Consider the following 16111-nt stretch of genomic DNA (forward strand, 5'->3'; position numbering starts at 1 on the left):
TAGCTTATTTAATGTACTAACCGATTAAAAAAAAAAAAATTTTCCGTCGACTTGTCTTCTATGAGTTACCGTACTCTAAAAATGATAATCATTTAACTTTCAGTGAAATATTCAATTTTTTTTTAGGACGCATCAAAGTGTTTTAAGACAGTGATTAGAATCATTGGCAGATATCAATTAATACTAATCTAAATAAATGTCTCAACTCAACATTGCTTTGTTATTATTTTTTTAATCAAAATTATTTTTTTAAAAAAATTTTTAATAGGGTTAACATAATATTTAATAATTCTAACTGTTTTAATTTCAGTCTATATATTCACTATATTATTCGATTACATGGTTATTCTGACAATTTTAGCTTCGATGCGAAGCTGAGAAGGTATTGGTTTTACTATGATGTTTTTTTTGTATCTGTTACCACTTTTTCTCAGCTATCACCGAACGGATTTCTTTCAACGATACGTCAAAAGATCACAAATCGTATCTAGTCGAAGTCATTACCCTCAAAAATTGAAAAAATTTCCCTCGTTCCCCGTAAATGGGGGAAACCTCCAAAAAAATTACAAATTTAAAAATCGCTAATTTTCGAAATTTTTTTTACTAAAAAATGCCGTAACTTTTTCAAAAATTAACATATGAATATAATTTTTTTTTTATAGATGCTTGATGTCCTTACCTATCATTTGGTATATTTTCATCAAAGTGGATAAAAAAAATACGATTTTTGTAAAAAAATTCTTTTTTATATTTTTAACTTTATAATGCTATAACTTTTTGAAAGATGTATGGATCAATATAATTCTTTTTTTTATGGATGCATGATGTCTTTAACTATTATTTGATATATTTTTTTTTATATGTGACCCTTTCCTTGCCCACAGAGGGGGATTTAAAATGACAACTTTTTCACAAAAAATTAATATTTTCAACTTAACTTTCGAAAATGTTCCGGTAAGTCTGACACTTTTATATATATATCTTAAATTGAAGCTAATGTAATGTACTTTATTATGGAAAAAAAAGATTGGATTTCATTTTGTCTTCATGGTGAAAATGGGTACCAAATGCTATTTTTGTGTGAAAAATCTCAATTTCATTTTTTACATTTTTAACTTTATAATGCTATAACTTTGAATCAACTCAATTTTTTTATGAGAAATAATATTTATATCCCTTTTTCATTCGACATACTTTATCTTAATCAGGAGATAAATAAGGAAATAGCAGATCATGTAGCTTTTGGAATAATCCACCAATTTTTTAAAATTAAACACTATCTAAAGATTTGCATCGAAGCGTTTTTTAATAGTGATTTTAATCATTGTCAGATATCATTATACTTGATCCAACTATGCCACGTCACCATTGTGCCGCGACCCCCCTTTGCTGGGTTTACCTATTTTAATTGAACAATCTATTAATTAAATTTTATAAAATCCCTCCCATTCTACTGTCACTAAGATAGCCTGTAGCATCCATCGTGAAATCTGATCAAATTCTATTTTTACCCATATAATAGCACAGACTATATGGAAACAGATAGTTTACTCAGACGAAAACAAATGAAAAAAAATCAAGCTTTCTGATTGACATCAGTTTGGCCCTTGTGTGCCATTGTGCAATTTCTCTATCAGTTACAAAAAATAATTGACTACTTCAAATAAAATTACAATTTTATTTTACACACATTGCGAAGTATAAAATAGTTGTGAATTAGCATTTAGAAATTAATTTAAAGATAAAAAAACATATAAACTAAATTTAAATAATATATAACAAAATATTGGTACAACAATTATTTATTTTAATGTATTAAATTAATAAGAGTCCATAATGGTTTCCAAAAATCTAAATATATTTTTGATCTAATATTCATAATTTCTGATATATCAGATATTTAAATTAATAGCTAACTGAGTTAAAACTAAGTTTATGAGTATATATATAAACTTTTGAAAGCTAAAAAAAAAAAAATAAAAAATATATATAAACTTGCATTAAACGAATATTATGAGATACATTTTAAATAATTTTACAAATTATAAGTTTTGTCATAGGAAAACAAAATGAGCCAAATAATATATATATATATATATATGTAACAAAAATATTAAAATAATAGTTTCAATGTAATGTAATTACAACTTTTTAGCACCCAATTTAAGCGATTGTTTATTACTTCTTTTTAATTCTATCTGTTTTAAACGTTCTTGCTTTCTATCTTCTCGTTTTTTACGCACTTCTTCTCTTGTAGTATCTTCTATAGATTCTACAAAAATTTTACAATTAATTATAAAAATTCTTTTTGAAAATACCAAACTTAATAAACACTACTTGTGTTGTTTGGAGAAAGTTCAAACTTTACTAAATCTTGATTGTCCCAACTAAAATCATCCTTATTTTTTTCAGATCGCTGGAAATTTTATAAATAAAAATAAAATACTAGACAAATAATAGACATTAAAGCATTTAAAGTTTTATTTAATTAATTATCTTAATTTAAGTTATAAGACCTAATGAATATTCATAAATTTTTTTTTGTTTTATTTGATAATTTATTTTAAAATGTTTTGTACACTATATTGAATAAAAAGTTTGATGTGTAAAAATTTGAAAACAACTCTAATAAAAACTATATAAATGATAGGGTTAACCGAATATTTAATTATTCTAACTGTTTTAATTTCAGTCTATATATTCACTTTTTTTTTTTTTTTTTTTACAACCGTTGGTTAATACCATTAGTATATCCTGGGGAAATTTTAAGTGCAGTGGTTTTCCGTTGCTTTCTACACTGAGAACATGGTGCTTTTTCGCTATCGTAGAAGCGCATGCATGGTCACCCATCTGTTCACCTACAGCGGAGGTGAACACTAGAGTTTTGTCAACAACTAGTGTGACCACCGCGCCCTTATTTATTCACTATATTAACCGATTATATAGATATTCTGACAATTTTTTTTCTGTGTAGTTTTATAATTATTTTAAGTTTTAGAAAATATTTGTATACTATGCGCATACAATGGGCCCTGACACTTGCTAATTCATTAATTGACATAACATTCTATTTTCAATCCGATGCACGATTACTACAGATATTTCCTATAACCCCTAAAAATTCGGTACTGACTTGCATTATAATTTGTTTTGTAGAATATTATAACTGGTGATTCAAAAGGATTCATGAGATGCTACCACATTAAAAGTATGCCAGTTACTCCATTTCTTCAAGTAATTTAAAGTTTCTTAAATATAGAACAACATTTTTTCTTTTTTAGCATTGATGCGAAATTAAGAAGATATTAATTTAACTATCATGTGTGTGTTTTCTAATATGTCTGTCTCTCATTTCTCTCAAGTTATAATTGACCAATTTTTTCAAAAACACATTAAAAAAATCACAAATTATATCTAGTTGAAGAAATTTCCCTCGGATATTAAAAAAAAAATCCCTTGTTCTCCGTACATCCTTATGAAATTACGACATTTATATCAGTAAATTTCGACGTTTTTTTTATTTAAAACTGACTATTTGTAAGTGAATGAATTAAAACAATTTTATTTTTTAAATATATACTCCTAAGACATTTTTTTTTTCTAATGTATATTTTTTTAGATATTTTACATTTTAACACAGGAATATTTAAAATAGACTCGTAAGAAAAACTAATTTATTCAACTTAATTTTTAGAATTATTACTTGATTAAATTAATTTTTGTATATTAATGTTCTTTTTTTTTCCTTGCCTTAATCTGAACTACTTGGTGTTGGCCACCCTTATCCAAAACTTCCACTTGACACGATCTCCTACATCATCTAAGCTCACATCAAATGTCCTCATATTGCATTCAATAACATTTTCTCATCTCTTTTATGTTCTTCCTTCAACATTCATTTCTATAATTATTCTTACAACTTCCAATTCTTCTCTCCTCATAACATGACCATTAAACTTTTTAAGTCTATTTTTTCTTATCTTATCTACGATTGAAGCTATACCTATAATCCCTCTTATATGTTCATTCCTTATCCTATCTTTTCTAGTTACTCCACTCATCCATTTATGCATTCTTATTTCTGCTCCATTATCTTGTCAACCGCCCATCATTTTGAATCCGATAGGTTGGGTTGGGTTGGGTTTGGTTTAGTGAGGCATAGCTGGCCTCACTACAGTCTTATAGAATTTACCTTTCATCGTCATTGGAATTCTCTAATCACATAACAAACCAGACATTTCTCTCCAGTTCAACCACCTGCACTTAATCCTTTGTCTTAAATCCTTGTTAATACCACCATTTTTTTGCACAACTGATCCTAATTACTAAAAACTTTCCACCTCTTCTATCACGTCCTCGCTTATTGTCACTGATTTCATTTCACTTGCATTGTGTTCTCCTTTGTCAAACTTGAATCAAACATTGTTATATAAATAAACTGTTTAAAAAAATTTAAAGTAAATATTCATATAATCATGATTTTTAAGTTTGAGCTTAGGTAGCAAAGCCATTAGCTGAATAATTTTTATATTGGTTTACCATATGTAAACAAAAATAATCATTGTTGTTAAAAAATAAAATAAAATCTATGTTATTTTGAAACATTTATTTTTTAGAAGGGAATCATAAGATATATTTACCAAACTATTAGCACCAATACTTTCCCAATCATCTCCAACATCCCATCCAGAGTTATCATCCCAACTATTGGATAGGCTAGTGTTTCCGTGAAAACTATCATCATCGTTCACCTGTAATATAATATAGCATGAGAACTTATATAGATCAATTTCTTAACTATGTCTCAAACAGTAATTATTATAATACATATACAAAATAGAACAGGTCTATCTATATGACAATTCCTATAACTTTTGATACAATCAAAATTTAGTAGTAATTAAAAAAAAATAATGTTTTTGCATTCTTAGACTACATTAAAATCATATTTTATACTATTTGTTTGAAAGTTTAACATTTGTATGAGGTGGTTATGCATATAATGTTATTTAATCAATTTTAAAACTTGAATTTTTTGGCACGTAAGCAGTAATATACAGGTGAATCTTGATAACAAGTTTAATAATATTTCAGCACTTTTTTGATCATCAAAAGTCCTTATCATTAATATTATTATACAAAGAAACATATTCTGGGGATCCATAGGGTTTTCCTATTTTTACTGTTGTTAATAGATTAATTTGATTGTAATATATATAGGGATAGTAAAACTTTGTTTTAATCAACTAAGAAAGAAGAGCATACAAATAATTTCTGGTAATCCAACATTTTAGGTAGTCTGATACTATATGGTCCAATAAACCGCTGGATTAACGAAATTCACTAGTAATTAAATTATTGTAATACCTGCATTTGCATATTTTCTGTCTGTTTTTCTATTATCGCAGTTTCCACCTTATTAGTTTTACTTGACAGTAAATTATTTGAAATCTTACTCTGACCATTTCCTAAACTACTAGAATTTCCTAGAATTAAAATGTTTTGTCATTAATAAATTTAAATTATTAAACATTTAAAGAATAAAATAAATTAATAGCTTTGTGTGGATCTTTCTACAGTGATTAATGGATATTTTGGTTTATGTTATATTGAGTGTACAAATATATCATTATTATATTATAAAATTTTGAAAATGTTTCATTTACAAAATTTATCATTTACACAACTGTAATATATAATTTTCATATAATTGTATACTATACTACAAACCACCATTAATGAATTTCTACAACAAGATGACAATATTATTCATTTTATTTTTGTAATTTAATTTTAAGTCTAATAATAAATTAAACTCAAGTAAAAATTTATGTGATAGAGCTCTAAATAACTAGATATTTGATAAATAAAATTCTTAAAAGCAGAATATGATATAATATAATGAATACAAAATTTAATTTTAATGTTCTCACTAAAAAAAAAGCTCTTTAATAAATAATACTGATTCCAAAAAATAAGTTAATAAATTGTTAGAATCATCTGTTAATAAGATAATAGCCTAAGATAAGCAATTGAATACTTGTTTTTATAATTCAGATGCAATTCCAAATGGGTTGATACTACGCTATATAATTCAGAGTATACAATATATGGAAAAAAATTATAGATCCCAAATTATATCATTCATAATATATTCTGTTGATTGGAAATTTAACAATATAAGTAACAAGTGTAAAGATAATAATACCTATAGTAAAATTTACCTAAAGCATATTCCTCTTCTATTAATAATTATAATGAATATATTATACTATGAATCTAAGGAAACTGTATTTCACAAAAAGACATTTTGAGATTAAATGCTTCAAAGATTTGAATTGTGTTTTTGTATTTAACATTTATATTAAACTTAAGTTAAATTTTATTTAAGGTTGTTAATACATTTAAATATAGAATGATAAATTATATTGAATTATACCAAAATGTTAAATATTATAATTTTCCATATATAGCTCTTTACACTCGCAACTCGATATATAAATTTGTAGTAGTATCAAAAACACAAAAATATGAAATATTCCCTTAAATATGATAAAAACATGTTGGTTACCTTTGGGATGTTCAGATAGTTTATCATCTTTTTGGAGATTTTTAGAAGCTAAATAAAACTTGGATGTAACAGTGTTTACAGCCCAACCAGCCCACGAAGAAACTGCAGGAACTGTATTTGTAGAAATTTCTTCATCTGTTTGATCATATTTATTACTATTTACAGTTTATAAATATTACACTATTAAAACTATACCAATTTTTTCTTTAAGCCTTTCATCTTCTGAAACATTTTCAAGTTTACCCAAAAATCCTTTGATTGTTTGAAAAACTATGTCCCTCACATTTTTCTCGGGATCTAACGTAATAAGACATAATGTTGGCAATACACGACTAGATACCTCAATTAGAGGATAATATTGTTGTGTTGCAGAAAATGCCGATACACCTAGTAGAGAAAAAGAATAAAATACAAAGATAATTATAAAAATTAAATAGCTAATGGCCATTGTTACCAAGAATATATTTATAAAAAAAATTAAATATAGTAACTATAACAACTTTATTTTATAACCTGCTATTCTAGATGGAGGAAAAGGATCTTTAAGTGCTCGAGAAAATGCAGATGCAAGTATTTTGCTCCTAATTTTTGGATCCAAATGTTGAGCAATTTTTCCTAAACATACAGTAGTATTGGTTCTTATACTACCCTAAAGTATATTTTAATTTCAGTTTAATAATATTATTAAAATGTACTACAATAAAATATTTATACTTGGTCATCTTTCATTTGTAATCTTGCAAAGTGTCTCATTAATTCAACATTTAAATTATTGTGATTCAATTTTGAAGCAATGTGGATCATGCTCTAAAAAAAGAAAAAGGAAACAAAAATATAGTTACTCTAAAATTTATTATTGTAGTATTAAAACAATATATATTTAAACATTTGTTAACCGAAAATTATACCAATGTTATCAAATACTTACTCTAACAGTTAGCTCTCTAATAGTAGGACTTGCATCTGCTAATCCACTTACTAATAATGGAAATATATTTGTATTTAGGACATCAGATTTTAATCGACCTAAAATTTATTTTCAATATAAAGAAATAATTAAATTAAAATTAATTATCTTACTAGCATAAAGTTCAATATGATTCAATAACATAACTCTAGTAGAACGATCATTAGATTCATATAATTTAATTATGCATGGTACTATTTTTTCTTCGAACTCTAGATCTTCAAGCATTATACTTAACTAAAAGAAAATTAAATATAAAAAAATAAATATAATTTGAAGCACAGAATTATATTAGTATCTCTATTAAATAAACAATAAAACCAAAATAAATCTACACTCATTAATAACAATTACAATTTTAAAAAAACATTTATAATTTATCGAAATATTAACAAAAAATGGTTTTATAACTTCTACAGTTATTTTTGGATTTTCACTAATGTTATCTTAAGTTGTCAATTATTTATTAGAATTATTAGATTATTAGAATTATTAGATTATTAGAATTACAAATTCTTTGATTATATGACTATCATTAACATTTATAAATAAGATATATAAATGTACATAGACAGATAAAATTACAAATATAAACTATTATTAAATTTGTATCCTATAAATAAAAAAATAAAATTATTGACTAAAATATTTTATAGAATATTAATATTTTGAAACTATAGAATCATTTAAAAAATGCTACATTGAATAAAATAATAATAAATTATTATGATTAGTGAAGTATCTGGGATTTTTCAATCAGTAACTTACTATTACCAAAAGGATTGTTACTTAATATTTTTGTTTTTTAATGTATGTTTTAGCAAGGACATTAGAATTGTAGCTATTTTAGTTTACCTGAGAATTCTATTAATTACAATTTTATAAAAATATATGTGTTAAGAATTCTTAACACTACTTATGCAAATAAGTAAAATTGATCTATTGTAATATGAAATTACCTTTAACATTGAAGGAAATATAACTTTTTGCTCTTTAACATATTTAAACATTTCAAGAAGGTTTGGAAGTACATTAAATTGGGCAATATTTTTTGGAAAATTTTCTAGCATACTGGGTAATTTCTCTAGTAATGATGCTCTATTTATATCATCTAATAAATGATATTGATTTAAAGCAGTCATGGTTTTTTCTAAATCATTGCCAAAATACCCTTGGTCTTGAAGTACTTTTATAATGTTATCATATGATGGACGACCCATAGGTTCTATTGCTATCAGTTTTGAATAAATTTTTATGACCTCTTTTGGAATCTAAAATACAAATATATTAAAATAATAAAAATAAAAATATTATATTTTTTTTACTTTAGTTGTATCCTTTAAATCAGACTGATGTGATAAAGGTCCATTAAAAATTTCCCAAATAAGAACACCTAAACCCCATACATCAATAGAACTAAAAAATACCAAGCAATACTAATGAACTATTTTAAAATAAACGAAAATAAAAAATAACGAAATCTTACAAGGGTGATTGCCGATTTCCAGGAACCCGGTATAAGTCCAAAATAAAAGGCGGAGGAGAATTATCAACTGTGTTCATACATTCCATTTCACCTAACTTCCATTGTCCAGCTTTATTAACAAAAATTGACCAAATACAAACTTTGTTATGACATAATTTTGCTTCAAAATTCAAAAATTTTAAACCTTCCTAATAAATAATTAATAAAAATTCTATTCAATTGTTAAAAAATATTCAAATAAAAATATTGTTACTATTATATTAGAAATGCCCCAAGCAACATACTGCTTCATAATTAATGCTTGCAAGTCACTCTGAGATGAAATAAATGATTCCAGTGGTTCAACATACTCAGTCGCTAAATATATAGAAGTTTTAACCTACACAAATTTCAATCATAAATATTTGATAGAATTATTATTGTATTGTATTATAGTAGTATGTAAACATATAGATAAAATAACAAATAAAACTAATAGTATAAATTATATTTCTTGGAAAACTATAAATATCAACATTGACCATTTAATGATAACTGTAATTTATTGGATTATTTTTCTTTATTACAAGCACTGAAGGGAATTTTTCAAAACTGGCAATGACAGCTTCAACTAGATATATTTACTGATCTTTTTATGTTGTGCAAAATTAGTCTAGTAGGAGTAAGAGTAATGGTGTAGTAATACGAAAAAAAAAAATTTATGGCAGAGCAAAACTAATAGCTTTACAGCTACAAATCAAAGCTGAAATTGAAATGAATAATTTTTTCAATTTTGTTTAACTTACTTCAACACTTTCTAAGAATGTAAGAATATTAGGATGTTTTAAAGTTTTTAAGTGTTTAACTCCACATTTTGAAAGAAGTGAACGTGTTTCTCCTCCAGGAATATCATCATGAATTGAAAATTCGAAAATTGACACATCATTATTAGTACCCTATAATAAAAAAAAAAACCAAATTATAGAAGTATAGACAAAAAAATGAATTTAATTCAAAAGATGTCTTTTTAAATTATAACTTTATGAATATTAAATAATATGATTATTTAAGACTATTTTAAGAAATTCACTAGCATCTAATGTTTCAAACTATAAAAAATTTACATATTTGAAATACCTTTTTTTTCCCTTTATTTAATTTCCATAAACTTTTTTCATTAAATCGATAGTTTAAAGATCCAATGATTTCAAAAGGAAAGTCTTTCGAAGAATCTCTAGAAAATATAGTCCACATAATTTTAATATACCAATTAATAAATTAAATTTTATCAACTCGGTTCATATTTTTTTGTTAAACATTTGTAAATTTTAGTCAATTATCTTAAACATTGTGATACTATTTATGTTACATTTACTTGATAAATTAATCAAATAAGAAAAAATTCTTATTGACATCTACATATTATTAATTATATTGTTGGAAATAATGATAATAATTATTGTTACTGGATATTTCATATATTTGTTGGTTATATCACAGAATAGATAAGATATTATCTATTCAGTTGTTTAATCAAAAAAATATATATTCATTTTATTAATAACAAATATATTTTTGAAGAATGCAACTTAGACTCCATCCAGCCATNTCATTTTATTAATAACAAATATATTTTTGAAGAATGCAACTTAGACTCCATCCAGCCATTAAAAAAAATTTATATAAAACATTAAATTGAATTAACTATAATGATTTCATTAGCTAAGGTTTATAAACATTAATTTAGAATTAAAAAAAAACTCAGCACAGTGGGGGTACACATAATATATCTGACAGTGATTAAAATCTCTATCATAAAAAACGCTTCAATGCAAACGTGTACTTGGTATATAATTTTAAGAAATTGGTGGATTATTCTAAAAACATCATCAACTCATATCCTGATTAGTAATTCTTTGATTTATAAGTTTAATATATGAATAAAAAGTAATTTAGAGTTTTATTGTAATAATAAATTATAGTATGAAATTGATATTCAATAATTTAATATTGTAAATTTTATAAAAAAATTATAAAGTAGTTATATACTTCGTTACTTCTATAAAAATTTAAGGTCTTGATGCATAACTTTTCAGTAAATAGTATGTTTTTAACTACGTCAGCCATTTACAGATAGAAGATAAAAGTTATTGAGGCAAATTTTTTTTTTTAACTTATAAGTACATAATATAAACTTTATTTTAACATGTGTTCGGAGTATGAAGTATTTCATTTTTATTCAGAACATTTTCAAAGCTTAAGTGAAAAATGTTCTACTTTTTACTCATATTTTTTAAATTTTGAGCCCCTTCCTAACAAAAGTAAATAGTCCGATTTAAAAAAAAAGGATATGCGGGTGAAAGATGTATATATAAAGTATTTATAAAAATAAATGTCGAAGATTTCATTTGGCGTAGAGGCATACTTTTGGAAGGGGTGATAAGGTTTATCGATATTTTATAAAGACGATATTTACGAAATATGTTTTCGTAAATCCAGTGGCATTGTGAAATGTTTGTCCTAGTCTATCGTGATCTGAAATGATGCCTTAAACCATACGGGAACTTAAATTATAGAAAACGTTAAAAAAATTAACGAACACATAGAACTTAATGTTATGTAACTCTTTTTTTATTAAAATTCCTATTATTAATTATTATTAATACATTATTGTTAATAAAATTTTATAATTAATAATTAAAGGTTAAGTAATCAATATTTATTTGCATACCAAATTTAAAAAAATGTATATTTAAGGAGCTACCAAAGCATCTTTAAGAACTTGAGCTTTTATGAAAACTATGCTAATGTTAGTTCATATATTTTGTGGTGTTACAAAATCTTTAAAATGCAATGAAATTATTACGTTTAATTTTTTTTTATATTTATGCATTCTTAGACTACATTAAAAGCATTATTTGATTTTAATAATAAATAAAAATTATTTTTTATTTCTTTCATTTCTTCAAAATTTAATTATACAGTTAGTCAAGAAAACTGACCAGAAATTGAATTCGCCTTTCGAATCTTTATGTATGATCAACACCATTAGATAAATGTTTGAACTTGTGATTAAACAATACTAATAAGACGATGGTAACAGGCAAATTATTTTTTCTATGTAATGTCCGAATATTTACTTTATTCATTATAGCATTTTTTAGAGATTTCCTTACAAAAAATTTTAATATTTATTGAGTTACAAACATTTTAATACATATAATGGATATGTAGCGCAGTTAGTATATATTATACTTATACTTATATTAAGTATAAGCATATATTAATAAGTATAAGAATACTCCACTCCCTATACTATCTACTCTATGTATTAACATGTTTGTAACTCTATAATTATACGTCCTAAAGTCGTTATTGATCCATTAATCATTTTTGTACAAAAAAAGCTAAAAACTCTATTTAGAAATTTTGAAGAAAAAAAATTTAATTAAATACAAATCTGAGACTGGAACCATATTTTTTTAGGTTCCGGTTTCCAAAAATAAAGGTTCTATCCAAATTGTTAAAATTTAATTAAAATTATTAAATTTAGAGTCAATTTAAGTCTCAGAAAATAGCAGATATAGGATTCAAAGGTCTATTGTCAAATATAAATATTACTTTAACTTCTATTTATGTACTCAAAATTACTAAATAATAATTTAGAGACCTATAGTAAACAAATAGCCAATAATTATGTTTATTAAGTTTTATATATAATCATTCCATTTTAGAAGTAAAAATATAATATTTTGTGGGCAACAAACATTTTAGAATTCCTGATTAGTTAATAAATTTTGCTTTGTCCAACTATATTAAAGCTTTTACTATTTCTTACCAAAATCTTACCATTCTCACTAGTTATCAAAAATACAAAACTTTGTTAAAAATTACACGAATAAATACTGCTCGACTCCTTAGAACCATTTAAACACATCTTTAATATTAAAGGTTCCAATTGGGTTCTGATTCTCGGCTATCTAAAGGTTTCGGTTAAAAAACCGTTTTTTTTTAGATTCGTTCTAGTCTCTGATACAAATAATAAAAAATATCAACATTCAAAAATTCAAAAATTTGTAAATAAAAAAATTTAATTTACAGAAAAATTTTAATTGTATTAAAAGTTGTAAGAATTGTCAATGCCCCTCTATAAAGATATTAATTTGATAAAAATCAGGCATAATCAATGATCCAAGTGCCATATGCTTTAACATCTGTGTGTATTCTAGAATAGTAAAGTCGAATATTTTAAAAATATTCATAACCTATATATTATACGTAAGCATCTTTAGTAATATGTATTGTATTTAGATAATTGTATTTTTAAAAACTGTCCACTACTTACTATATTAGTTGATTGGAAAATATTCGTATTACAACTGATCTAAATATTAGAATTATTTATATTAATAATTATTGCATAAAAATTATAAATAGTGATGTAATGGAGTTCAGACAGGTTATTTCAATAGCAATTTTACTTTCTTCAGTTCCTTTACAATTACTCTTATTGAAGTATAACCGAGAAATTATACAATTTTTTTCCAATGTTTATCAAAGTTTACCCGATGAATTCTATTTAAGTGATTACATAGTGGACTACATAGATCCAAGTAAGTTAATTTTTATAAATCTATAATGAATGACGGAGTTTTGCTAAAAAGGTGTCAAGTGAGTGGTTAGTTATTCAATTTTAATTTTTCTATATCAATGATATATTAAATCGAAAATTTTCCCTCTTTACCGATAAGTTTACTATTGTATAGTGATTCAGTTGTAAAGGGCTTAAATGGTTACACGAAATAACCTTACTTTTCAAAATAAGGTTATTAGCTATTATATTAAAAGTACTATACGCTAAATATGATTTGGTCCTTTTTTTTCATTATGTATTAGTAGTATTTTTAGTTTAGTTAAAATTGGAAAACTCTCACACATAATTAAAATTTCCTTCAAAGATTAAAGGCCATATTTATAGTAATTTTTATGAATAAGTTGTTGTATTTAAGCAATCTAAATAACATGCTTAAGACTAACTTAAGCAAAACTTATATGTAAGAATCAACTATAAATACGACCCTAAGACCATTTAGATTAATATGTGGGTTAAAACGAAAATAGTGTAAGTCAATTTTAATTATTTTTCTGGAGAATCGTTTGAAATATTTTAATAAAATAGTCACGCAGACATGCAGATATGCTTCATAGAATAATTTTTTTTAACGTTGCTGAAAAAGATTAATAAAAATAAATTATTAATTTTTAATTCTAACTCATTTTACTTAAAATTGACTCACACACTCCAAAATTAACAAAGACCTCTTAATTACAAAAGTTTTAACAATAATAAATGTGTAATTTCAATGAACCTGTGTATAAATTTCAAATTATGCAGCTCAGTACAATGTTATGAAATCATTTTTTTCACGCCATATTTGAATTATCATAGGGGCTATTTTTTGGAGTATATTTGATTATTCGGACACGATAAAAGACGACAACGAAAGCGAAGATGAAAATATAAATAGCGCCGAAATTCATGAATTTAGACCCCCACATTTAAGGTACAGAGTTGGGGATGTAGTAGTAACATTGGATGTCAATTTAGCAATAATAGTGGGATGGTCTATAGATAAGTCTGTAAGATAATTGGTATCCATTTAAAATGTTATTTAAAATCAATATTTGATACTATTTATATACATATTAAAGGATTTAACCAAAGAACCTCGTTATTTTTTATTAATCGAGGGTAATAAGAAAGAAGTAACATTTTATGACCAAAATCAATTAATACTTTTAGAAGGCATTAAGGTAAGTAAATTAAAAAAACTCGAAACTTAATCTAATAACCTTATTTAGTTACACAAAAATAATTAAATAAATTAATATTATAAATATTGAAAAATTGGGTAGGTACTTTTTCTCCCTATACTATTTCCATAATTAAGGTTGATCAGTTTATTGAGTATACAGGGTGGCCCACTACTCACTGACAACTTAAATAACTTTTGATCCAGTTAATATTTTTAGTTGATTTTTTTTTAAATAATAGTTATACGTTAGGTCTATAGCTATATCTCAATAATTAATTTTTTTACATTTTATTAAAAATATTAATTATTTTTAAATTTTAAATAAAATGTAAAAAAAAAATCTAAGATAGCTATTTTGTAATATACAGTATAGTTGCAGCCACCGACTAGCAACCATCACTCTGAAGATGGACTCTGCAATGAGTCCGAAACGTCAGAACTCAACTGTAAACATGGATATATCCTCAAGCACTTCAAGCAACAAAACAATCCATGAAAGTTTTAACACATTCATAAATCTAAGATAGCTGTTTTGTAGAGTAGAATTTAAGAAAAATTTTAGTAAAAAAATATCTTATTAATATTCAGTAGTAAATATTCTGTAGCGTTTTGAAGTTTGTGAAAATTTCAATTTTAATGTACTATTTTACGGTATTAAACATTGAAATACGTATTGAGAAAAGGACAGAAGAAAACGCTATCTTTTCAATATACTTTTGAATGAGAGTGATAAGTAATAATTGCCTTATCTAATTTCTTATCATGGTATTAATGCCAAGTTTGTAATGTATACACTAGGGTGGCCCTCAAAAATCGAATGTCTTTTTTTTTAACCCGTGTTANCTATTTATTGAGAAAACAACATTGAAGTTATTATTTTTGAATTTCTTGTAAAATTTCCTTTACTTGAGTTTTACTTTTATTATTCTAAGTTAAGAGAAAAAAAAGTTATGAGACATAGATCAGTTATTTCTATTAAATTTGACTCTTCGACTCAACTTAATAGGCCCGGGGCACAGGTTAACCTTGACGGATCGGTCCCAAATTTTGCACAGCACATTTTTTTGACCATTAAAAAAAAATTAAGGGGTAGCGTAAAAAAAAAAGACAATCGATTTTTGAGGGCCACCCTAGTGTATATATTACAAACTTGGCATTAATACCATGATAAGAAATTAGATAAGGCAATTATTACTTATCACTCTCATTCAAAAGTATATTGAAAAGATAGCGTTTTCTTCTGTCCTTTTCTCAATACGTATTTCAATGTTTAATACCGTAAAATAATACAT

General features: G+C 24.8%; 2 protein-coding genes across 3 annotated transcripts in view; one reads left to right on the forward strand and one right to left on the reverse strand.

The window, feature by feature from the left end:
• Positions 1-1948: 1948 nt before the first annotated feature.
• LOC126898424 (N-terminal kinase-like protein) lies at positions 1949-10407 on the reverse strand. Its single transcript, XM_050672420.1, has 16 exons — positions 10141-10407; positions 9810-9959; positions 9278-9403; positions 9025-9212; positions 8864-8954; positions 8498-8809; positions 7652-7775; positions 7500-7597; positions 7286-7378; positions 7085-7220; positions 6767-6958; positions 6572-6706; positions 5368-5486; positions 4641-4751; positions 2338-2416; positions 1949-2272 (listed from the first exon to the last, which is right to left on the reverse strand). The coding sequence occupies exons 1-16, from the start codon at positions 10255-10257 to the stop codon at positions 2142-2144; spliced, it is 2202 nt and encodes a 733-aa protein (XP_050528377.1). The 5' UTR covers positions 10258-10407; the 3' UTR covers positions 1949-2141.
• Positions 10408-13287: 2880 nt separating this feature from the next.
• The window catches only part of LOC126898439 (uncharacterized), a 3607-nt gene continuing 783 nt past the window's right edge, over positions 13288-16111 (forward strand). The window contains exons 1-3 of one of the 2 annotated variants that reach the window (XM_050672448.1): positions 13288-13616; positions 14453-14643; positions 14716-14817. In XM_050672448.1, the coding sequence (XP_050528405.1) occupies positions 13448-13616; positions 14453-14643; positions 14716-14817 (462 nt within the window). In that variant the 5' untranslated portion in view covers positions 13288-13447. The remainder of the gene's footprint in view (positions 13617-14452; positions 14644-14715; positions 14818-16111) is intronic. The other variant, XM_050672447.1, reaches the window with a different exon arrangement.

The sequence above is a fragment of the Daktulosphaira vitifoliae genome, unplaced genomic scaffold, assembly GCF_025091365.1.
Source record: "Daktulosphaira vitifoliae isolate Bord-2020 unplaced genomic scaffold, ASM2509136v1 Scaffold_2, whole genome shotgun sequence".
Lineage (NCBI taxonomy): Eukaryota > Metazoa > Arthropoda > Insecta > Hemiptera > Phylloxeridae > Daktulosphaira > Daktulosphaira vitifoliae.